At 41.5% G+C, this 25,646-nt stretch overlaps 1 protein-coding gene and 1 long non-coding RNA gene across 3 annotated transcripts in view; one reads left to right on the forward strand and one right to left on the reverse strand.

Moving 5' to 3' along the window:
• LOC306920773 overlaps positions 1-12,192 on the reverse strand; it is a 20,087-nt gene extending 7,895 nt beyond the window's left edge. Inside the window, exon 1 of the long non-coding RNA XR_013789681.1 lies at positions 12,101-12,192. This is a non-coding gene — a long non-coding RNA (uncharacterized lncRNA). The remainder of the gene's footprint in view (positions 1-12,100) is intronic.
• Positions 6,622-25,384, forward strand: LOC306920768 (proline-serine-threonine phosphatase-interacting protein 1-like). Of its 2 annotated transcripts, none has more exons than XM_079497644.1 (15): positions 6,622-7,233; positions 10,300-10,400; positions 10,871-10,945; positions 11,953-11,987; positions 12,157-12,263; positions 12,804-12,866; positions 14,577-14,669; positions 15,986-16,031; positions 18,472-18,551; positions 19,970-20,068; positions 21,740-21,836; positions 21,934-22,027; positions 23,310-23,410; positions 24,496-24,614; positions 25,171-25,384. In XM_079497644.1, exons 2-15 carry the CDS (start codon positions 10,366-10,368, stop codon positions 25,306-25,308), a joined length of 1,182 nt encoding a protein of 393 aa, XP_079353770.1. In that variant the 5' UTR covers positions 6,622-7,233; positions 10,300-10,365; the 3' UTR covers positions 25,309-25,384. The 2 variants fall into 2 exon arrangements, with proteins under 2 accessions (XP_079353770.1, XP_079353769.1); XM_079497643.1 differs by lacking the exon at positions 6,622-7,233 and adding an exon at positions 8,785-8,930.
• The last annotated feature ends 262 nt before the right edge of the window (positions 25,385-25,646 follow it).

Consider the following 25,646-nt stretch of genomic DNA (forward strand, 5'->3'; position numbering starts at 1 on the left):
CAAACATTTTCAAGCTCACAACACGCAGCAAGTGGTGACTATTTTTTATTTACTTTCATTTACAACATAGAAGCTTTAATCACATAGAAGTTTTTACAAAAGAACATCGGTCAAAAAACACTCAGTGGTCTAGGAATCTCCTAAATCGGAATCGCATTGGATCCAAAAATCTGGCCTCTGTCAGGCTGTAATTCTTATTGGCCCCTCTCAATTCAATTCATTTTCAATTCAAATGAGCTTTATTGGAATGAGAAAACGTACGTTTACATTGCCAAAGCAGAAGTGGAACAAGACAATCAAAATAAAACAATGTATTTAAATAAATATTGGATATAGGAATTAAATAAAGGTGTAAACAGAGCTGTGTTACATTAACACTTTGGGTTATATCTTGAGTTTCTGTTCTTACCTACGAACAAATCACAGCTAAGAAAACATTGAGGGATCCCAAAACCTTCTTAAAAATCACACCTGTGTGAACTGAGTGGTGCACCCCCCCCCCCTCCTCCCCTCTCTCTCTCTCTCTCTCTCTCTCTCTCATTAGCAGGCAACAGTGCAGCACTATCTCTCTCTCTCTGTTTCTGGCACAACAGCGCCCCTACTGGTACTCATGAGTCACACACAAACATAGGTGTCGCACACAAACATAGGTTAACACGGACATTGCTGTTCCTTGGAGTGGTTGCACCACTCAAAAACTTCCTAAGTGGGTCTAAGAACAAATTTCCTCTTAAGAACATACGGTTGGCGCATGAGGCCCAATGGTTTGTATTCCTTAAGGTGCTTGTATTCCATTTGACATCATTCTCCTGTCACAGCAGCTCTCTCTCTCTCTCTCTCTCTCTCTCTCTCTCTCTCTCTCTGCTGTTATTATGACAGCCACTACGGATCATCTCAGCAGCAGATCTAGGCCCTGCAGCCTCCACTCCTGCCTCCACATCATTAGGTATCCATCTGTCAGCCTGCTAACAGGTTCCCACTAATGTGGCCAAGAGGCTCCATTCACTGCCCTGCATTCCTGACCAACCAGCAGCAGCAGCATGAAAGTATTCTTCAGTGGTGGACAAAGTACTCAACCCCAGTACTTGAGTCAAAGTATTAGATACTCAAACTGTGTAGTACTGGTCATGTTGTATGTGTGTGTGTGTGTGTGTGTGTGTGTGTGTGTGTGTGTGTGTGTGTGTGTGTGTGTGTGTGTGTGTGTGTGTGTGTGTGTGTGTGTGTGTGTGTGTGTGTGTGTATCAAGAATAGAAATCGATCATCCAATGTCCTCTGTGCCTGAACTGAGTGCAGCAGTTTCTTCTGGTAGCTGTGTGCCACAATATCAGTTCAGTTGATCCAACATATCAATTTAAGACCTGAGGCTGATCTACAAATGTCTTCTAAATTATGTCGCAATATCAGTGGTTCTGACTGCCAAAATGATATGCGTATGGCCACGGACTCCCATCTCAGAGTGTTTTGTTCCAGGGAAGATTTGAGTAAAAACAAAGGCCAAATTAAAAATATATAGCCTACTGTATCAAAGATTTGCTTAAGTTGCACTTTATGTAGTCATAGCACTTTATAGTACACATGTATAATATATTATATAGTATAGTATGTATAGTTTACATAGATACTCCACTGTTACGTTCTTAGTTTACGCATGATTTATGATAACTACTTTTATATATGTGATGTATGCCATGCTTTTGTTATTGCTTAATGTAAGTCACTCTGGATTAAGAGCGTCTGCTAAATGCCTAAATTGTAAATTGTAAATTAAGTGTTAAGCCATAGCATAAGACAAATCGATCAGAACAACAATGGCATATGTCTTCATGTTGATTAGTTACTATATAAAATAACAAAACTAATTATTATATTATTATTATGTTTAATAATTAATCATTAATTGAATCGATAGTTGCAGCCATACAGTAGCCACTTGCGTGCGCTGGGTGTGTGGGGTGTGACACCAGACCTGCTGCCACATGCGCTGTGTGTGTGTGTGTGTGTGTGTGTGTGTGTGTGTGTGTGTGTGTGTGGTAACTCTATCTGTGAGGGGGGGTAGGGGATGGGGGTGTACAGCCATGGCTGGGTAATGGAAAGGTCATTTAGCCAATCCCCCAGGTAGGAGGGCCGGCCTGACATGGCTCGTTTGTCACAGTTCAATAACTGCCACCCCAGGGAGGGTGTGTGTGGTGTGTGTGTGTGTGTGTGTGTGTGTGTGTGTGTGTACGTGCGTGTGCATGCGACTGTGTGCGCGTTTGCATGAAAGAGACAGAGGGGAAATGGAATAGGAGGGAGAGTGTGCACAGACATGCGTGTGCGTGTGTGTGTGTGTGCCCGTGTGTGCGTGGATATGTGTGAAAGAGAGAGAAAATGGAATAGGAGAGGGAGGGTGTGTGTGTGTGTGTGTGTGTGTGTGTGTGTGTGTGTGTGTGTGTGTGTGCCTGTCTCTTTGCTGGTGGTCCCGCCCACACCCTGATGATCACACAGCTGATTCCCAAAGCTTTTCTGCCCCAGGCCAAGGCACCAGAACCCTCCAACACAGGCCAAGGCACCAGAACCCTCCAGGCCAAGGCACCAGAACCCTCCAACACAAAGCTTTTCTACCCCAGGCCAAGGCACCAGAACCCTCCAGGCCAAGGCACAAGAACCCTCCAACACAGGAGCCCCAGGCCAAGGCACCAGAACCCTCCAACACAGGAGCCCCAGGCCAAGGCACCAGAACCCTCCAACACAGGAGCTTTTCTGCCCCAGGCCAAGGCACCAGAACCCTCCAACAGAGCTCAGCCACCACGCACTCTGGGGCCCCTTTTCCAGCAAAATAACTTTGGTTCTAGAACTGGTTCCGTTCTAGATTCTTGGAACCTATTGGTGCTTTCATGGAACCGGCGGCCATTTTTTGCTTCCAGTTTTAAACCAACATTTAGGGTTGTGAAACCAATTCATTTTCAGTGGAAACACTCCAAACTTGTTCATATTAGGCGGGGAAAAAAGAACTGAACCAGTTCAAACCTCGGTGGAAAAGGGGCCTGGGTGTCAAGAGTCACCAGAACCAGAACCCTAACCCTAACAGAACAGCCTAACATCTAGCTCAGTCTGCAGCCTTCCACAGTGGCTGCTGTTCAAAGTGAGAAAGAACTGAGTTGGAATCAATTACCATTTAGGCATTTGGCAAACCCTCTAATCCAGAGCGACCTACAAGTAAAGGATAATTAGACATATTACATCTCACAGGGGAAATTCTGTTCCCAGCTTCACCCAGCTGAGTGCTTCTCAGGGGGACCTTCTGCTGCCCAAACAAGCTCTCTACCCATTCAGCTATGGCTGTCCCTTAAGTGCAAGATCAGAGCAAAATTGCAAATGGCATGAACCCCTACCCTAAGTCAACAAATTAGTAGTAGGCCTAGTGCTTCAATGAAAGTAAAAATCACACACGAGTGAAGTGAGAGGCGCAGTGAGGGCAGTATTTATATCAGCCAGATGACATCTTGCGTTGCAAACAAAGGTCCATAGACTTGCCTGGCACAAATTACATCATACGTTACCCTAAACAAGTCCATAGACTTGGCTGGCATAAATTATATTTTATTTGACGCTAAACAAACAATGAAATACAATGAATGACATTTCGGAAAGCCATGCAGTGGAAGGGGCTAGCGTCCCTCAAAAACAATCACACATGTGTGAAGTGAGGGACGCCCACTGTAGCTGCCACATGACATTAATCATTAACGCATGCTGAAAACGTCTGCCTAAGACAAACATAAGACGTCCATAGACTTGCCACATGAAAGCCAGACGTTGCTAGCGCCCCTCAAAAACAAATAGCATCTGTATAAACAACATGCATACATATCATTCATAATCATAGCATTGCGGTCAATCAAAATAACAAAACATCACACTAGGTGACAATAAGGAATGGATACAGTCAGGGGAAAAAATAATCCAATCTGATGATCTGACATTTACTTCAGAACGCAGATTAAAAAATGGCTAAGATTGGCTGTATAATGTACAACCAAAAGCACTATGGTGCATGATACAATGGTGAAATTACATTATATTATTATTAGTAGAGATTCAATGATGACTTTTTTACCGATATCCGATATCTCAATATTGTCCGACTCCTAATTTCCGATATCAACCGATACCGATATGCAGACTTTTTCCAGTGGTGGAAAAATAACTCAAACGTTTTACTGAAGTAAAAGTAGGCTATAAATACTGCAATTTAGAAATACTCCGTACAATTTATTAGGGATGGAGCTCGTTAATTTTTATTGATAACGAGTATCGATCAGGCTTATCGAGCCAGGTTCTTATCGAGCCCACTATTGAGCATTTTCGATTATTTTGTGGAAAGACGGGAGACGACAAATCCTGAACAGAATCAGTATCTTTTAAATACCTTACTTTTCTAACAGACGGAAGGCAATTGATCATTTTACTTTTGAAAAATAATGAAGAAACTGTTAACTGGTTAATGTGTGTACCGTTACTTTAAAAGTGTAGTTTTTGTGCCTCCCCCTGGCCAGCCGGGGCACCTGATGGAGGGGAAAGGAACTGGTTAACATGTTCCTTCCACGCGTTACTGTACATCCAACAGGGGAAAGTCCCCCATCAGGTGAGAAAAAGCGACTTGGACTCCTCATGCATAGCAGAAAGTATGAGGTCAGTCCGTTGCTCTCCCCAGGTTGGCAGAGGAAGTGTAGACTAGAGCCCAGGATTACATTAGATAATTGACACTGGATGAAAAAATGGGTTACAAAATCGTGGGATAAAAAAAAAAAAAAAAAAAAAAAGCGTAATTTTGTTTACCCGGGCAGCGCTGGTTGGCAGGTATCAATACACTTTTAGACCGACATGTTTGTACTAGCGTGGGTGATTCGATTTATTTCTTGATCGCCTCTTGTCTAGATTGTTTAATCATGACGTTATGGGCCGCTATGCTCGATAACAGGCTTTATAAGCCCAAAGCTTATTGATACCGGGTACTCAATAAGCTTGAAGTTGTTATCGGATTTGTTCGGGTATCAGGTTTAGAGCTAACCTGACTCCGCCAGATGGGGCAGCAGAGTAGAGCTCCATCTCTAATTATAATGTAATTGAACACAAAAATAACAACTCCAACACTCAAAGTAGCAACAAATGTGAGGTGCTTGATTCAAGGATATATTATGAACATGGGCATACCATTAATAGCCTTCCCTGTCACACAGCAAGAGGGCTTAAATCACATACTGTAATTAGCTCTTAAACCCTGGGCCCTTACTTAGTTGATCGGAGTGCCTCAAAGATTTATATTTGGTCCACTCCTTTTTTTCCCTCTAACCAAATCTCTTTGCTGAAAATAGCTGATCTATCCTGCAGCGCATCACAACGTGACATGCTTGTAGATCTGCTAATGTTCACCCCAGAATATGGATGGTAGAGTTCATGTGCTTAATAGGCGTGTGAGCCCAATTGTGCCACTTAAATCTGCCCCCAACCAACCCCCAAATATGACTTTTCCTTTTATCAAACAAATTCCCTTAAGACTGGGACATCTGGGCCTATTGATCTGAAGCAGTTCTGTTAAACTGTATTTAGGTGTGTGATAGAGTGATCCCTGGATGAACTGAGAGAGAGCACCTTCACATTTTCACACATGCTATTGAGCGATTGGTGAGACTTATTCCCTCCTCACTCCAAAAATCAATAGACTTTCATGTGCTCATTCATGTGTCTGCATGTCTTTCCCCCAGAGGTGCCCGAGGCACAATTTGAAAGACAACTGTGACTGAATTCTGAGATTTCTTTTTTTCCCAAGGCCACCCCATGGTGTGTGGACTGTGGACTCTTGACATAATTATGAAAGAGGTTTTAATGGTGACGTGTGTCTTAAAGGTCTGTGTCTCCCTCTTCTGGGCATAACATAAGATTACAAGGTCGACTTACTTGGCAATTACAGTTACATCAATTCAGGTGTATCCGGTGTGGTACAAGTGAGCACAGTAAAACTTAATGCAGTGTATGGCAGACAGCGGTTCTCAAAGGGGGTCTGGAGACCCCCCTGCAGGGGTCCCAGCACCAAAGAACTGAATTTGTGGTTCAAGGTGAACAATAACGGGTGGCGCCATTCCCTGACGAATCCGATTGATTGATTGATTTATTTATTGATTGATTGATCTGACTAACTGAGCCAGAACTGACACACATGTCAATCAAGGGTATACAATGCAGCTGCGCAGGACCTAAGAGCACCTAGCACAAGGCAGAGTGGTCTGCCACATAAAGTAGTCCCTGGCTAAGCAATACACTACAGATTTATAAACAGTTTGCAGAATTACAGTAGCCTACATTTCAAGTACAACAACTGTTAACTGTTAGTGGACGACACCATAAAGCATTACACTTGTTTACAATAGGGCCCACCATTTTCAATTCATCAAAACAATTAGAGATGTACGAATATATGCAACTTGTGATTTCTGACAACACCATTGGTGTGGTTTGGGCTTTTAACAGAGTGGCCTATTTTTATTTATTTATTAGAACGCAATGTTGTCAGCCTGGCCAACAGCATTTTAACTAAATTAATAATACGTCAATCAATCAATTTATGAGACGGCTTACCATTATGAATCTTCCTGCACGTTTAATGGCACTGGTTTGGGAACTGGTCGTCTTTGTTTGTGTTTTCTCTCGTGTGGAAGTTCCTGCTGAGTGTGAACTGACTCCATAGACTCTCCAAAAGTTCGTCACTGTGTCTTTGTAATATACAAAAGTAATTAGTTGTCTCAGAGATAGTTGATAAACTTTCGAGTTGACTTGGAGAGCAATAACTGCCAGCGGCTACTTCTGTGTTTATCTTCTTCATCACCACTTTGTTTTCGTTCTTTTGTATAAAATAAACGTGCAACAGACAGTATCCCTAATTCCCGTACACCAGAGGATGTTAACTTTCTCCATGTTGCACCGACCGGAGCTGTAGCTTGTTGCAATGTATGTAAACACATTGATTTAGGGGCGGTAAGTAGAACATAATAGTGGGCCCTACAGTCCTCACTATCCTGTATAACTCTACTATCGCGGCACCACAGTATTAAAAAGAAAGAAAGATGAAAAGGGGGTACAATAATAATGACGATTAAAAAAATCTGTTATTTTAATTGAAAATGATCAGGTTTTCTCATTTTCACAAATTCGCTGATTGAGAGTCGAGACGCCAACTTCACGGAGGTGCAAGTAAAGGTCTACTGCAAGATTATCCACAAGATGGCGGTATATTACCTAAGTAAGTGGGCCTAAGCACGCCATATGTATTATTGTCATCATTAGTGTGGTTGCCCTAACAGGGCAACCAGACTATTGTAATCGTAACACTTTATTATTCCATTGGATTAGTCTTTTGTTTGATACACTACTCCTCCCACAGTTTTGACTGTACGCACTTGAGCCATATGTCAAATTGACCGGCTTCATCGGGAAGGATGTGCTTGTATTTTTTTAAGAGAAATGTTGTATAGTTTAATTGATATGAATTTATTAGTGAATAGAATTTCCCCATTGACATGAATGGGAAAATGCGATTTTTCGCATTTTGTCACATTCAAGTATTTTTTCCTCAGAGACTGTAAGCACTATAGTTACAAAACTTGGAGGGTAGGTTCATAATAATTACTAAAATTAATCAACTTATAATGTTATCGGTCGGCCTCATGGTGGCGCTATAACAGCCCACTTTACATTTTGGCTTATAACTCTTGAACCGTAGGTTGTAAAATCAAAATTATTTTTCCCTGATTTCCTTGAGTCATGACGCATCTCCCCATATAGGCCACGCCCATTTGCGTCATGATAGATTTTCCGCCATTTTGAATTTTCTCCAAAACACACTTTTTGCTCCTCCTCCTACAGATTTTGTCCAAATCTCACAAAAATCGGCACACATGATCTCCGGACCCATTCGATTAAAACACCAACTGCAGAATTTTGGTAGTGCGTATCGTTCGGCCGTAATCGTCGTCCGAAGATAGTAGGAGGGGCCTATTTTACAAAAAATGCCATAAATCACGAACGGAATGTCCAATCCATCCCAAATTTGAATCACATGTCGCGGGTGGTTGAATCAACCAAGTACCAAAAGCAATTCTATTTTCATCCATAGGGGGCGCCGCAAATGCGAGTAACCGTTTGTTGCAAAAACATGATTTTTGGGGGCATAAATCCCTTACAATACTTACACATGATCACATGTGTGACTTGAATTTGTAATTGGCTAGCAATATCAGTGGGAGGGGCATATGTAAGCCACTGCGGCAACCACACTTTGCAATTTTTTTAAATTGCGACCTTTCTAGTTATTATATATTTTATTTTGAGTACATTGAGTATCCTCACCTGCACATTTGTCCAGCCCACTCATTCACCACTCACTCACTTTTCAAACAATAACCAGACCAGTGGTACATGGACAAAATACTCAAGTCAAGCCCTACTTGTTAAAGTATATATAGACTCCTGGTCTAGTGAAAGTTGCAAATGTGTAGGCTACTTGAAATAAAGTAGGCTATTGGAGTATTGCTTTAAAAAATAGTCTACTTAAGTATTCACAATGTTATGCTTTTAGAAATACAATTCAAAATTACAAAGTATTTTTTTGCATGTGAGTGACATCACATCACCACAGGGTTGAGATGTTCTTCCTTATTCAAGAGTCAGTTCAAGCACTTCACAAACCCACCCACTGCCTTCAGCGTACTGCTACAGACTGCATGGATTAGTTCTACCATAAAACGAACTGGTTTTATCTAGGCTTACAAGGAGCAATCATTATGTTTTAACTTGTGTAGACTTAAAAGTTTAAAACAGCACTGAGGGGAAACTAACTGGAGTTTAAGGAAGTAACAACAATCAAAATGAAACGCTTGTTCAAAGATGCTTTTTGGGTAAGTGTGGTCTGTTCTGCTGCTCTGCTGAGCTTTTGTACTTGATAGTAATGGATGATGACAAAATAAGTTGTATAGCCTACTTAATGCCTTTTAAAGTCACTTGCTGTGTTTATGATAACACAGCAAGTTTATCAAAGTTATAGGCCTAGTGAAGTAGCCTATAATATATTATTTTAATGGATTATCTGAAATACTAGAAAAGCAGTTTGTATAGTTTATGCATAGGCTACCATGCATCGATGTGTTATTTTCTGTGATAAAAGGGGACACTTCATTGTATGACAAATAGCGAAAATAGTCAATCTACAAGCTCCCGGTGTGTCTCAATGCGATTATATCTGCATTTTGTTTGTCTATTTTTGCAATACAAAAAACATTGAAACATTTTTTGAGATTTTTGGGATGCCAGGGGTTAAAATGGTTCATAGGGTTTATAACATGCATTAGTAGATTTGTTAAATTAGGATATTATGTCAAACACACACACTCTACATTTCCCAAAAGTAAATATGTGTAGCCTATTTAATTCAGTCTGACCAGAAGGATAAAACATCCCAACCAGCCATCAAAATAAAATGACAGAGGGGGGATATCAAAAGCAGAGGCATCAATCCCCCCCAACAAATCCAACCCTGTGCTAACCTGTCTGTCATCTACACACATTATAGAGCAATGTTTTTTAAAGTGGGGTCCGGGGACTCCCAGGGGTCCTTGATGGGGTTCCAGGAGGTCCCCAGCAAAATGTGTTAAAATAGCATCAACATCTATTTAACCACTTTAACCCTACTGGCTATTTTCAAAAGAATCTTGAATACAATGTGGGAAAAAACATTTTTGAAACATTTTAACAACAGAAATTTGGTATGACGAGTACGAGGAGTCCCTGCCTGGCACAAAATAAGACCAAATATATATATTAATTTGGATGTCCTTGACGTGAAAACATTTGAGAACCACTGTTATAGATTTAGAGAACACGTAGCCTACCAAAAAAAAAAAAGGAAAGGAAATGTTGCCATACTGTATCAAACCCCAACCAGCTTATCTTAGGGCAAGTTCTGCATTTCTACTGCTGGCTGTACAGTAGCATGTTACTTGAGAGGCATTTGAGTCAAACGCATGTTGTAACACACTGGTGCTCAACGTCAGGTCTGGGGACCACCGGCGGTCCAAATGGACCCTTACAGTTACGGGTCTATAACTCTACTCAATGTCAGAGACCCCTGTTTGATATGCTATAGGCCTTGATAGATACCATTGTTGTACCAAAAAAATCCAACATTGAGAACCAGTGTTGTAACAGAATGGAAAGATGTTGTGCAATGTCAGTTACAAATGAATGTCACTATGTTTCCTCTCCTTACAGGGGACAGACTTCACCAGTCACACTGGATATGACGCTCTCATACAGAGGCTACAAGACGGCAGGCGCATGTGCAAAGACGTGGAGGAACTGTTCAAGATGAGGTAGCTTAATCTACACACATCCTTGAGGGGGTTCCAGGGGGTCCCCAGCAAAATGTGTTAATATCTGTATAACACGATCAGTTTAACCACTTTATACAACTGACTCTATACTTGCAGATGAGCTTGTAGATCTGCTATTTTTGAAATCTCTTGAAATGTGAAAAATGTGGAATAATTTAAAATGAATTATGTTTAACATGAACATCAAAGCAGGTATAGCTATTGACAAGCAACCCCATTACCATCCTTTTGAAGTCCCAGAGTGAAATCAAAGAGGGCAGTTTGAATTGAAGGTCATTCCGAGCCCACAGTCCAAAATAAATAGAACTATGTTGCCAGTCACAACTACACAGAGGGGGCACAAAGTAGTGAAGCCAGGTGTTGTCGGTCACACAAAAGCCTGAGTAGACATGAAAAGAACCCCAGAATGCGTGCCTAAAGAGAGCCTAATGATGTCCACTACACTACAGGGCTCTAGCAGAGGAGAAGTATGGAAGGGAACTGGTGACTATTGCTCATAAAGCCGGAGGAAACACAGAGATCAGGTAAAGTTATTGCCAATCACACATTGCCAATTACACATAAACACAACTTCCACAGATTCCACTGTCACACCGAAGCAGTGTGTGAATGAGTCACATATATACTTGTGACTGTGACTGTCGTGTGTGTGTGTGTGTGTGTGTGTGTGTGTGTGTGTGTGTGTGTGTGTGTGTGTGTGTGTGTGTGTGTGTGCAAAGCTGAATTCATTGTAATATAAGCTTCTTCTTGTTCTGTGGAGACACATACTATCTAGTAGATCTATTTTCACTTCTGCATACATTTTTTAAAATGCCCTTTTTTCCATTGCATGCTGTGCCCTGCATGCAAAACATGATATCTAAAGTATAGCTGGGAAATATGTTGATATTATATGGATAATATGAGACCATATATATCATCTGTGATTTTGGTAATATCGTGATATGGCATAAGTGTTATCTTTTGTTTTCCATACTTTCTATATATTTCGAAATTAGCAAAAAAAAAAGAAGAAGCTTGCGTGTCGCTTCATAATATAAGCTTCTTCTTGTTCTGTGGAGACACATACTATCTAGTAGATCGATTTGCACTTCTGCATACATTTTTTTAAATGCCCTTTTTTCCATTGCATGCTGTGCCCTGCATGCAAAACATGATATCTAAAGTATAGCTGGGAAATATGTTGATATTATATGGATAATATGAGACCATATATATCATCTGTGATTTTGGTAATATCGTGATATGGCATAAGTGTTGTCTTTTGTTTTCCATACTTTCTATATATTTCGAAATTAGCAAAAAAAAAGAAGAAGCTTGCGTGTCGCTTCATGATTCTATGTGAGTTTAGTTTGTAGATCTGCTGTTGTTTATGGTGATGTATTAAATAGATATACTGTATATTATCGTCACAATATGATATTATCATCACAATATCGATATTGGGGTATTTGTTAAAAATATCATGATTTGATTTTGTCCATATTGCACGGTCCCACTCTAAGTTGTAATTTCTGTTTTATATTTTCAGCACCTTGAAGACGTCATTTGATCAGCTCAAAGCACGTAAGTTCTTCTGCTGGTAGACAGGAATGTACCTTAGAGTTATTAACCGTACCAAAACAAAAATCTCTTAGAGTTATGAACTTAACATACACATATTAGCGTTATTAACTTACATGCCACTCATCTGTTAGCCCTGCAACCATCTGAGCTGTTGTATTTGCTGCCACAGACATTGAGAACGTTGGGAACAGTCACATCTGTCTGTCTGGAATGTTGAGAGAGGAGGTGAAGAAGATGGAGATATTCAGAGAGAAGCAAAAGGAGCAGAAAAAACAGGTAATTGTTTACATTTATAGCTGTATCTGCAGGAGGCCCACATGAATCTTAGTGCCACTAATCTGGGGACGAACATTCAATGAAACATAGCATCTCTACAAGCTCAAAACGCATGTTGTTAGCTTGTAGATTGGCTATAAATATTAGCAGACCTAGCCCCATGGAGACTCCGGTCAAAAAAAGGTTAAAAAAAAGCCAAAATTGTTAAATTGGAATTACTGAGATTCACGTCAACGAGATTCCATTGAGGAATTCTATAATGTGTAGATACATACCAGGCAATGCATGTCCTTGGGTTTCTCTCTGCCACATGTGAGATGTCATTATTTATTTATCACCTGAAGGGCACAGTATGTGTTTTATGTTGTTGTATAGGCCTACACATAAGTTGACCTTTTATTGTCATAATCTTTATGCTTCTATGTTCAGTGTTTGGCTATTATTATTGCATAAAAAACTAATAAACAGACAAAAAAAGAGCCATCATTTTTGCTATAGGCTATTAATATTCATCTGTGATGTTTCTCTGACGTACTGTAGTTTGAGGCAATTATGGAGAAGGTCCAGAAAACGAAGGTGTCCTTGTTCAAGAAGACCATGGAGGTAGGATATTTAAAACTATAAGCACCTTAAAATCACTAGTGTTTGACATTCATTTATGAAACAAATGGAATAACAAGAAAAAAGGCATACTGTAGACTGAGCTGTTACTGAACACACACACACACACACACACACACACACACACACACACACACACACACACACACACACACACACACACACACACACACACACACACACACACACACACACACACACACACACACTGTAACAGGAGGGAAGGAAGTATACTAATACAGGTTACAGGAACAAGGTTCATTGTGAAGTGTGAGACATGTGAAGTGTGAGACATGCCCTACTCAGAAATGTTACACCCACAAATGGTCTCACTCACATCTGTCTTGCTTTCACTTTGTTTTGTCACCCACTTCACCCCTCACTCTCTCTTGCTCTCTTGCTCGTCATATGGCATTGTTGTGTGCTGACTGCTAAAAATATCAGATCCGCAAGCTCAAACTGCTTGTAGATCAGCGACACGTTGTGCAGGGTGTAGTGGAGGGGGGAGGGTAAAAAAAAGGTAAATCTGATAATAGGTTTCTACATTAAAAACACTGACTGGTCACATCGTTTTAGTCCAGTTCCAGGCTTTTATTTGAGTAAGTTCCAGGAAGTTGCCTGCTTCTAGACACAGCGTAGGCCTACGTGATGCAAGGTTGTTCCTTACAATGACTAAATACGCATTATTTTGTGACATTACATATTATTTACACATCTGATTGATATTTAATTTGGGCTGTGCACAAATGCACAATTTTCTTTCAAATACAATAATTGTAAGCCTCTGGCATAATAATTTAACTTTTCCGTAGCTGGCAACATCTGGTCTTGTCGATTAATCGTGATGTCACCTTGACAATCAAATCAACAACTGATAAAACCCACAGCATGTTCATGTGCTATATGGTTCTCAAACTGGGGTCCATGGACCCGCAAGTCTCCTTGAGGGTCCCTGGTAAATTATTGATAGATAGGAACCAAATGGAATCTTACAGGGTTTGTAACTGAGTGTACAAATGGAACCATGGACCCTTACAGGTCTGTAACTCTGAGAGAGTGCATATTTAACCAAATGGACCCTTACAGGTCTGTAACTCTGAGAGTACAAATGGAACCAAATGGACCCTTACAGGTACAGTATGTTACGTGGCAGCGGTGGCCGAACGGATTGCGGAGCGGTCTTGATACCGGAAGGTCGCCAGTTCGAATCAGCGGTCCGACAAGTTAAAATTACCACCGCTGAAGTGCCCTTGAGCAAGGCATTGAACCACTACCATGAAATGTTCTATGAGCAGGGCCTGGCTGGAAACAAGTTCTTGAGCTTAGCCCAGATACCCTGGGTAAATATAGTAACTTTGTTTTGCTTTGCTTTGAGAGTTATGGGAGGGTAATGCATATACAGTACATATAAGCAAACTTGAAATTGAAACGTTTGAGAACCACTGTGCTACAGAATCTAAACTGTGCTCACCGGTAAATAAATGGGATCCAACACTCATAGCAGGCATTGTGCACAACATAAACTTCAGTAAAACGTTCAGAAGAGGAGGAAGAATGCATAAAATTACCCAAAATGACACCCCTGAATCCCTCCCGTCATCTGATCAGCATGTCAGCGGTCTGACTGTGTAAAAAGACAAACAAGCATAGATGTGTTGAAGTTGTGTAAGTCTTGCTTTGTGTTTGTTGCAGTGTAAGAAGACGTATGAGCATCGATGCAGGGATGCTGACGATGCAGAGCAGGCCGCTGAGAAGACCAACGCTACACCTAAACACTCAGAAAAGGTACAGTAGAACAATGTACAATGCACATAATCAACAATCACCTTTATTGTCACATCACGTTTCCCCGCCCAGTTCTCAGAGAATTGCTGACCTGCCCCGGACTGTATGTCTCCAAAAGGATTTTTACGGTACTGCATTGAATGGGTCCTTTATTCCCCACCTTTATTAATCCTGTGGGGAATTCAGTTTCAGCTTCTCCCAACTGATGGAGGGATGGCTGCTCAGAAATACTCTAATATGGATTAGTGGTTATGTGTCTTGCTTACGGCCAAGCTACACCAGGCTTTCCTAACACGAACCCCGCGCGTGTGTTTAATTTAGGTCCAGTCCTTTTTTTTAAAACGCACGCACGGTTTAGGGTAAACACGCGAGAAAAGCCTGGTGTAGCTTGGCCGTTAGTGACACTTTAACACACATGTACCAACAATTCTGATTATATTTTATACTTCATCGTGCCTTGGGTGTCAAAAACAAGTAATCTACAAGCTTGTGTATTGGCTACTGTCACTGTATATTTATTTTATTTGTATTATTATTTTTTGCTAATAAGGACATGCCCAAAATGTAAATGTCAGTGTGCCAGTATACTTACTGTATATTATCTACCACCATTTTCCAAAGCATACATTTATTATTTATTGCCAGTTTAACATGTACAGTAGGTGACCACTCAACCTGTATCCTTCAGTGCTGTAGCAGCACAGTAGATCTGTCTTTACTTACTCTGACACTGGTCATGCTGAAAGCCTCTCATTGAGTCACTAACTGAGTATCACTTCCCTTTAGTGTGTGTGTGTGTGTGTGTGTGTGTGTGTGTGTGTGTGTGTGTGTGTGTGTGTGTGTGTGTGTGTGTGTGTGTGTGTGTGTGTGTGTGTGTGTGTGTGTGTGTGCGTGCGTGCGTGCGCACATGCATGCACCTATATGTACTTGTATCAGTATATTTGTGAGCAGGGCCAAATTTATCTAGTAGAATTTAAAATAAACAATATACATTGGGAGGACAATTTCCCTGGCCCTTCCACAAGAGAAATTGTTTTGTGGTTAAAATTGGATTGGATATTAATATAATTCTTAATAATTAGGTAAAGATTCAGGTTGTGGTTATTTAATGAGATTTATTAGAGGCCTATGGCATTGTCACACACTGAAAATAGCAGAGCTATAAGCTCACAACACATCACATTGCAACGTAGCATCTGCTATTTTCGGCTTCAGCGTTATAGAGTTAAAAATGCTGTAAACAAAAATGGCTTTCATAAAAATCACCGTCCTAAAACGGTTGATGTCCACAAACATGTTTGTGTTTTCCCCCCCAGATTCTTCACAGAGCCAAACACTGCAGACAGGGTGCAAATGAAGCAGGTGTGTGATTCCATTTATCCGGTTTAGGTGAATATACATGTACAGTTGGGTGCCACCGATATTGTCCCTTATCATTTGACCCATTTAGGCCTGACCTCAAAATTTTAAAAAATCCTTCTAAATCCTCCATATTTTCACGATTTTTTTAAAATAGCAGACCTACAAGCTCGTAGCGCGCCACTGGCGCGCTATGAGCTTGTAGATCTGCTATTTTTCAATAGCTAAATTATAACATAATGTTTAAAACACCAAAAGGGGTTCCCGCCCAAAATGGGTTAACTGTCCTTTTGCGCAGATCACGCAAACCTCAGCAAAAAGAAAAGGACAATATCGATGGCCTCCAACTGTACCTGCCACCATGAAGCAGGACTCTCAAGTAGAATAGAACATGAATCTTTATTTGGAATTTTCATAAAACTCAGTTTTATTGCAAATTAATTTAAATGGGCTATACTGTGGAATGTGGATGCATGAGCAATGACATTGTTGCTACAGACAGACCACCTGGTCTGTGCTCCACTTCTAATGGGTGTAGGCTTAGGGTACTCCCAGACAGTCGCTTCAAGAAGATGCAAGATGCAGCTTACTTGCAGCGTCGGTAAAGCGTTTCCGTTTCTTTGCCGCCGTGCGCGAGCTTCATTTCCATCTACCAGCTGTTTAAAAACCCGGAAGATCGCGTGCTGTAAGCTGCATCTTGCATCTTCTTATGTTTTTTTTTTTTTTTTTGGCTTTCGCCTATATTTTATATATATTTTATGGAGGGACAGACAGTAGGCTGACAGGAAATGGGGAGAGAGATGGGGGGGGAAGACATGCAGTAAGGGCCGTCGGGATCGGGAGTCGAACCCGCGGCACACTGCCAGACTGGATTACCAGCCAAGGTGCCTGGACCACTGAGCCATGGCCCAGGCCCATCTTGCATCTTCTTGAAATGAAGGGAATAGATGGGTGAACTCACATTTTAACACAGCAAGCTACAAATGGCATCCAAGCCAACACTGCAACTCAACAGAACAACGTAAACCACTACAAACCAATAAGACTGAACAGTGTAGCCCCTCACTTCTATGGCAGCGCAACACAAAGGGGAGCTCAGGCACAGCTGGTTACTTGACTGAACTATAGCCTACTGTGGAAATGGTTTGACAAACAGAAAAACAAAGAAAATGTTCAAGAAAGCTGAGCAGCTCTGCACTCTACTTATCACTATATAAACTAGGAGCATAAACATACACATGGAAACCAAACCCAAATATAAAAGCAATAATGCAACTAAACAGGCTTACCAATTACCATATAGCAAGTCAGTATACACAAACATCTCCCTCTCACAACAACACTCCAACCAGTGTGGTGCTGTGAGGACCCAGAGGGTGCTTCTACACAGTAGAGTCACAAAGATGCTTCTTGCCACGAGCGGCAGGAGTCTTTTCCTGGTTTTTAGACAGCTGGTGGATGGAAATGAAGCTCCACCCATGCTGCAGCTTGCAGCGTCGGCCAGAAAACCGGAAACGCTTTGCCCCCGCGTCAAGTTGCAGCGTGGATGGAGCATCATTTCCATCCACCAGCTGTCTAAAAACCAGGAAGAGACTCCTGCCGCTCGTGGCAAGAAGCATCTTTGTGACTCGACTGTGTGGATGCACTCAAAGAGTGGCAACTTCCTAACTGCCTGCCTCAAAGATAGGCTTTTAATACCTGTATCACCCGCTACAGTATGCCTATAGAAGTACCCATGTAGACTTGAGAATTCTTGTAGATCGGCTATTTTCGCTGAATGTTCGCCTCCAGAATAGGAAGGCTATAGGGTTCAAATGGTTAACTTATCAGTATCACTTCTTGAATTCTATATCATTCAACTTGTGTAGATATGAGTCAAAAACAGAGATGGAAGACACATGATGTCATTACAGGAAAAGTATAGAGAGTATGCGCGTGACATCATCATCAAACCAGGAAGTTATGCAGGAACGCCTACTGAGTGGATAAAACTACTTTCTAGCCTTGACAACCCATGCATCCAAACAGAAAAGTCCTATCTGATTGCATTAAACAACATTAAACAACGTTAAACTCACTTTGCATGTTCCTTTGCCACTCGATTTGCCACTCGATGTGCCATTCACTTTAAGCATGCGCATACCCTCTATTACACACTGCACCTCAAAAGGTCACAGTTTCAACCAGAGTTGAGGCGAGCGACACTTTGTTGTGTCAAGCTTATTTAAAACACTTCTGGGATCGTTTTTTAACATACTCAAGCTTACACAGTTTTTAAGTTGCAGTTTTTAAGTCCGTCCCCCCCCTCACCTACCTAAGCCCATTGAACTTCAAACGCCATTTTAATCATATTAGACTCGTCATGGTAAACCTTTCAATCGTAGGTCTACTGTACTTCAGGGCCTGTGTCTGTCTGACTGTCTAAAGTACCATTATTTCACAGAGAAGCTCTGCATGGACAGCGTCAGTGAGCTAGAGAATGCTCGGCAGGACTGGGAAGAGACCCACAGAAGCACGTGTGAGGTAGAGTACTACTGTACATTAAAACGTGACGATGTCGCGTGGAAACCTTGTATGTCTCAGTCTGGGACCCTTTTTTTTCTCGCAGAATCTGTCTTGAGAGTTCATGTTTGTCCAAACCTGTTACTTTTCAGGAAGATTGGCAAAAAAAGGGTGTGGTTTATACTTTGTATTGGTTCAATATTTATAAATGAACACAGTTAACCCTTTCACTTTCAAAATGTAGATTATATGAAATGCCAAAAATAGCCAATCTACAAGCTCGCAGCACTTTATATTTTTCCAGGTGGAAATACCGGTATGGAGATACAAGGTTTCTGCCCAACAGCAACGATGACTTGTTTCTCAGCAACCCAGAACAAGGGGCTCTGCAAACCACACGACCACACACCACATCCCCTTTATGAACACACTATGACTCCTCTAGTCTCAACAGCTTCTTCATTCTTGTTGAACACAGGGAAAAAAAGCAACAAACAAAACACTCAAAGCTCAACCAATAAAATGCAATCCACCATACTGTATGTACAGTTGGGTGCCACCGATATTGTCCCTTATCATTTGACCCATTTAGGCCTGACCTCAAAAAATCCTTCTAAATCCTCCAGTTTTCTGAAATAAATATTTTCACGATTTTTCAAAAATAGCAGACCTACAAGCTCGTAGCGCGCCACCGAGTGGCGCGCTATGAGCTTGTAGATCTGCTATTTTTCAATAGCTAAATTATAACATAATGTTTAAAACACCAAAAGGGGTTCCCGCCCAAAATGGGTTAACTGTCCTTTTGCGCAGATCACGCAAACCTCAGCAAAAAGAAAAGGACAATATCGATGGCCTCCAACTGTAGCTGTATCACCATAGCACTGTAGTATTTGCAAACACAGTACAAATACATAGTGATGTGTCTGTTGTTAACCTAATACAACATTCTTTATACATTTTCAGCATTAATGGAGGGACATAATTATCAAAATACTGTCATTGATTATAGCCTCTATAATGTCATCTCCTCTAGACCGACATACGGTGGGAGTCGCGGGACCAACCAACATTAATTGGATCTCGCACCTCCTGGAGATCTTAGCAAACACCACGATACACAAACGCACACACATTCATGCCGAGGACATCAACATTTTGGGAAGCAATTATGAATGCCATTTTTACCATAATCCTAACCCCATCCTGAATATCTTCCTAATTGAATGCCTAACTCCCCAAATGATTGTTTTAACCATGAAACATTTCACTTGTGGGGGACCAAGACAATTGTAGCCATAATCTATTTCTCAAAAATCTACTATACTGTACATGGTTGACATTTGGCCTTCACAACTTCACAAGTACACTGTAAGTATGCATCTTATATTATGCCTACAGTATGTATGCAGGCATGTTGTATTCACGTTACATGTTTTCAGGTCTTCCAACAACTGGAGGGAACCCGCATCAGCACCCTGAGGTGTGCCCTGTGGGACCACTGCAACCTGTTCTCCATGCAGTGTGTCACAGATGATGATGTAAGAACATATGTTTTAGTTGGACATTCATCTAATCATAGTCTAGCCAATCTTCCTTGAATAATCGGAGGAAAGGACTGTGCAGTACAGTAGTTGTGGGTTTGTCACAAATGGCTTTTGGTGAAGCAATAAGCTCCAAGATGATATAGTTTAGTCTTGTTAAAAAAGTTAACCGTTGTGACGGGGGTGGGCTCGTTGGAATCGTGCCGCCCCCCTGGGGGCGTTTTTGGGGGTCTCAAGGTTCGGGGACCCCTGGGGACCCCCACATGGTAACTGTCATTTCTCAACCGTTTTGGACGGGGGTGGGCTCATTGGAATTGTGCCACCCCCCTGGGTGCGTTTTTGGGTGTCTGGTGGTTCGGGGACCCCTGGGGACCCCCAGACCCCCCCAGGGACCCCCACATGGTAACTCTGTCATTTCTCAACCATTTTGGACGGGGGTGGGTTCGTTGGAATTGTGCCGCCCCCCTGGGTGCGTTTTCGGGGGTCTGGAGGTCCGGGGACCCTTGGGGGACGGCCTATCGAAGCTGCCTGCCGGGTCTTTTGGATTTTGTGCGTGCACGCACGCACGCGCACACACACACATTTACCGAGCTAGCTATTCCTGAAGTTCCGGCAGGTTTTCCAGTCTTGGGGAATTGAATACAAAGGCCTGCATGGTCAGTCGTCACCCTTGGTCACCAACCTGCAGCCAGTACAGATCAACTAAGCTACAAATGTCAAAAGCCAATCTCCATAACAACCAGAAGTAGAACAGGATGAAAACAATAAACCAAATTAACTGGCTCCTCTTAAAATGTTTACTTTTAACAAGCATGTCAATCAACAGCGACATGCCAGTGCATGTGCATTTCACTTTTCATAAATGTATGAAACATGCTCAAAAACATGAATGTGCCACTGTCCTCCAATAATGATCACAATGGGGAAAGAAAACTTCAGGCAATACATTACACATCTTCTATCAATCAACGTATCTATCTAAAAATGAACCAAGTCTCTGTCTGTCTGTCTGTCTGTCTGTACGTCTGTCTGTACGTCTGTCTGTACGTCTGTCCGTGTGTAATCCACGTAACTCGAGAACCGTTCGCCCCACCTTCAAATTCGACACACGCGTTCCACTCTTTGTGTGTGGGTTCCACAGGACTGGAACGCACACACAAAGAACTCCATCTATCCTATGGGCATAAAAGGGACACATTTCCAACTTGCATCGTTCCAAGTAGGCCAGTGCCCCCAACAGTGCCCCCCTGTAAAGGCCCCACGGGCACCGCTCTAGTTACAGAAATACAATGATCATGTGGAGATGTGATTAAAAAAAACTGTCGGCAGTTCCTACAACATGAAGAGGATGCCAGGATTGCCGATCTGAAGTTTGGACAGACATTTTGTCTTAGTACTGTAGGCCTATATATTTTTAGTGGTTAAGCCTGTTCTGTTTCTGTTTGTTTTCGTAAAACATCAGTTGCTTCAATTTTGTGTTTACTCACTACTGTACTGTACTGTACTGTACTGTACTGTACTGTACTGTACTGTACTGTACTGTACTGTACTGTACTGTACTTCCACTGCTGGAGTGCAGAATGAGAAAACACTGTGAAAATACAATCCATCACAAACTGCTGGCAGTTGATTTCTTGAAGTAACTTATCTCCTTTCTTTTGTCACCAGCTTTACGAGATGGTGAGGACGATTCTGGAAAAGTGTGACATTGACAAAGACAACAACTGTTTCATAGAGATGAAAACTACAGGTTCCAGACCACCTGGTAATTCATCAGTTAAGCGTCTATAGTTATAAAAAAGTAATTCTCTCCTTCTCACACGAGTCATATCGTTAAGAATAATGTTCTCTCCTGCTCACAGAACCCATAGTATTTAAAAACTACTACCCCCGGGAATCATCTGCAGACAGAAATGGAAACACTCTTGCCATTGGTGGAGGAGGTGTCATGAAGAGGTCAGAAAACACTACCCACAGCACCACCTAGTGGTATCATATAGTTATGAACAGAGAAACAGGCCAACACTCATTATGTCCTTCATGGAGTTTATTTGCCTCACTGAGCAATACTACAGCCTTCAAGGCAAGGCAAGTTTATTTCAATAACAAGGCAATTCAATGTGCTTTACGCAAAACATCAAGCACTGTAAAATAGTTATGACATGTCATGTAATGATCTAAGAAACACAATAATGTCGCTTTTTGGGGTATAGTGGTCTTGCTCGATGCTCAGAGACACCTCGACACATCGAACTTGGGACCTTCTGTTTCTCTACCTATTTCAGCTAGCTATAGCCTACTCTACTGGCTACTGCATTAAACATCCAGTGACAGTTCTTTGGTTAAAATGAGTGTTATTATATACTGTAGCTGCTGCTCTACAGTCTGATAATCATTGCTATAGAGTGTTTGTTCAGTACAGGGGTCTCCCTCACCCTGTCTCTCCATTTCTTTGTCTTTACTTTAGTAAACTTTAGTAAACTGCATCTTCAGGGTGTGATACCAATTGTATTCAACTCATATAGAGCAGTGGTTCCCAAACCATTTAGCCCGTGACCCAAAAGAGAAATGTAATGTTTCCCCGGGACCCAAACTAGTGAAAATAGGGTTGGCTATTTTCACTACTTCTTAAACATTTGTTTTTCAATTTATAGAATTTCTTAGATTTTTCTTTGATTTCTTCGTGAAACTACTGAAAACAATCATTGCATTTTGTTTTTAAATCATGAAAATATTAGCTATTTTGGAAAGGGACCCATAAAGATGTGTCCGCGACCCACAAATGGGTCCCACAAATGGGTCCCGACCCAGTGTTTGGGAACCAGTGATATAGACTAGACTAGACGAGCGAAATTGGAAGTGCTGAAAAAAAATCACACCTGTGTGAAGTGAGGGGCGCTTTACCAACCCTTATTATCTTACATCATCGCGATATCATAACATAACATCCTATGCGGATTTGCTCAGTGACAGATCTGCTCAGTGACAGACAATACTCTGTTCTTTGTTAATGGCCTATAGTGCCCCTCAAGAAATGGAACTGGAACACAATTGTAGTCAGATAAGTAATCAAATGGGTACTCTTGGGATTTGATCAAATGGGCAACCCATCTGAAAATGTATTTTCTGTTTACTAAAGAGCTGGAGAGATGTGGAGACCCCTGTTACTGAACACTATAGCAATTATAATATAGAGTTGAATGATTTTGTTTTTCACATTCTTGCCATGGATGCATAGGTTCTCTCTACTACGCTGTGGAGGTTCAACCGTCGATGTCAACGGCATTTCTTCATATTCACAGGCAACAGTAACACAATCACAGCCTACTACTGGTCAATGTAAGTATTACTTCACATGTGGATCTGAATGCGTTTTCAATTGGCAACTTTTATTACTATAATTTGGTTTCTGCTCTTTAGTTTCATGTGTCAATAGCATTATTATTAATAATAATAATAATAATTATTATTATTATTAATATATTCAGATAAGCCCAATTTAAAAAATAGCAAAACAAATAGCAGATCAACAAGCTCACATGACATTGCATCGCAACATTAAAACATTTAATTGTCACCCATATTAACATTCCCAAACTAGAAATATTGCTGCAAGCCAAAATGCAGTCACGGTCCCCAAAACATTGTACTATGAATAGTACAAATGCAGTCAAGGTACCAGCAGTGCACTCTTTGACTTTGTATATATCTCTGACTGTTGTATGCAAGTGTGTATTATAATGATTCATTCCTAATCATTATAATACCAGTAAGACGCCTGAGGGCGAGAAGCAACCTCGCCTTTAGGGCGAGGTCACGTGCACTGGCCATATATGACCAAAAACATGGTAACCGCAAGGTTGCTCTCCCAGAGCTAGTGTCGAAGTGTCCTTGAGCAAGACACTGAACCCCCTAATTGCTCCTGATGTGCTGGTTGGTGCCTTGCATGGTTTCCGCCACCATCGGTGTATGAATGTGTGTGTGAATGGGTGAATGTAATGCACAATCTATGTAAAGCGCCTTGGATAAAGGCGCTCTATAATTGCACCATTTATTACATGTCATCAACAATAGGCTGCAAACACGATATATACAAAGAGAAAACGTAAAAACGCCTCATTTCGATGGGAATGTACCTCCCCTTGTTGCTGCTAACATTTGATAAAATGTACAATTTTGACTTACTTACTTACTTATCCCCATTATGCCAGCTGGCGCATAGGGCAACGTTTCTTCACTTGCATCTGTCTTTGGCCATCTTGGTTCCCCAGCTCTGATGTTGTTGCTGGAGCTCCTTCTCTATCGTCCTACACCATGTCATTTTAGGCTTTTGTAATTTTACAGCTGTAAAATTGTCTTATATGAAATGTATAATAATTGTAATTCCCACATTATTATTTTTTCTCTATCACTGCTGAGCTCAGTGGGGAATGCAGATGGAGGATATGCAAACGTAGGTGAATTCCAGCAAACGGCCACAGGGGGCGTTATTTTACCTGATGAGGACAGCAGCTATGTGGTTCTTTATGACTACTATACACAGGTATAACTCCATGTATAACCTTATCTTCATTATTGGTCCTCTAATGCTTATAATAAGATTGCACCATTTCTGTCTACTCACTCTGCGTCTCATTAGTGGGCTGTGGACAGTTCAGAAACCTGCCTACCTACCAGTGCCGTCATCGGTAATGTCATGACAGTAGGTAGGCAGGTTTCTGACCACGTTGCCATGATGCCACTTACTGTCACAACATTCAATCCCAGTCCCACTACCCTTGGCTCACAGCATTATTATTTGCGTTGGAATTGATGCATAGGCAATAAACTTTAGATTGCGTCGTATAAGAGCCGTCTTCCAAAAATAAACAAACCACCCCTGCGATTTTGTCAGGTATATGACTCGTATGTGTCGTTTATGGTATTGAGTTACCCTTAGATGTTTGCCTCTCCTTGACATGTTATATCTTTAACTGCTTTTCCCCCTCCCCTCCCCTCTTTTCTTTTCTTCTTTATGAAAGTACCAAAAGCAATTAACCTTCTTGTAGTCTTGTGATGAGACAATAAAGTTGATTCTTTACCTTCTGTGTGTGCACTAGGACCCAGAGGAGCTGTCTGTGATGGTGGGAGAGCTGGTGGTGGTCCTGGAGCAGGGAGATGATGGCTGGTGGACGGTGGACAGGGACGGACAGACTGGACTGGTGCCCGGATCCTACCTGGGCAAACATGCTGTCTGAACCAATGATCCTACCTGGGCAAACATGCTGTCTGAACCAATGATCCTACCTGGGCAAACATGCTGTCTGAACCAATGATCCTACCTGGGCAAACATGCTGTCTGAACCAATGATAATACGTGGGCAAACACTCAAACAGGCTGAACCAACCAACCTGTCACTCTCAACCTTTTCAATTTCAGCTCTCAGTAATCTTTAGTCATGCCTTGTGTGGTGTGGCCCATTACTCCCATTTCTCGATTTTTGTTTCAATGTTGGTAACACCAGAACAGCCCAGAATTCAAACTAGACTTTAACCAATGACTGTTAAATATTAAATGAATATAATCACGCATTAG

The sequence above is a fragment of the Electrona antarctica genome (assembly GCF_951216825.1).
Source record: "Electrona antarctica genome assembly, chromosome: 3".
Lineage (NCBI taxonomy): Eukaryota > Metazoa > Chordata > Actinopteri > Myctophiformes > Myctophidae > Electrona > Electrona antarctica.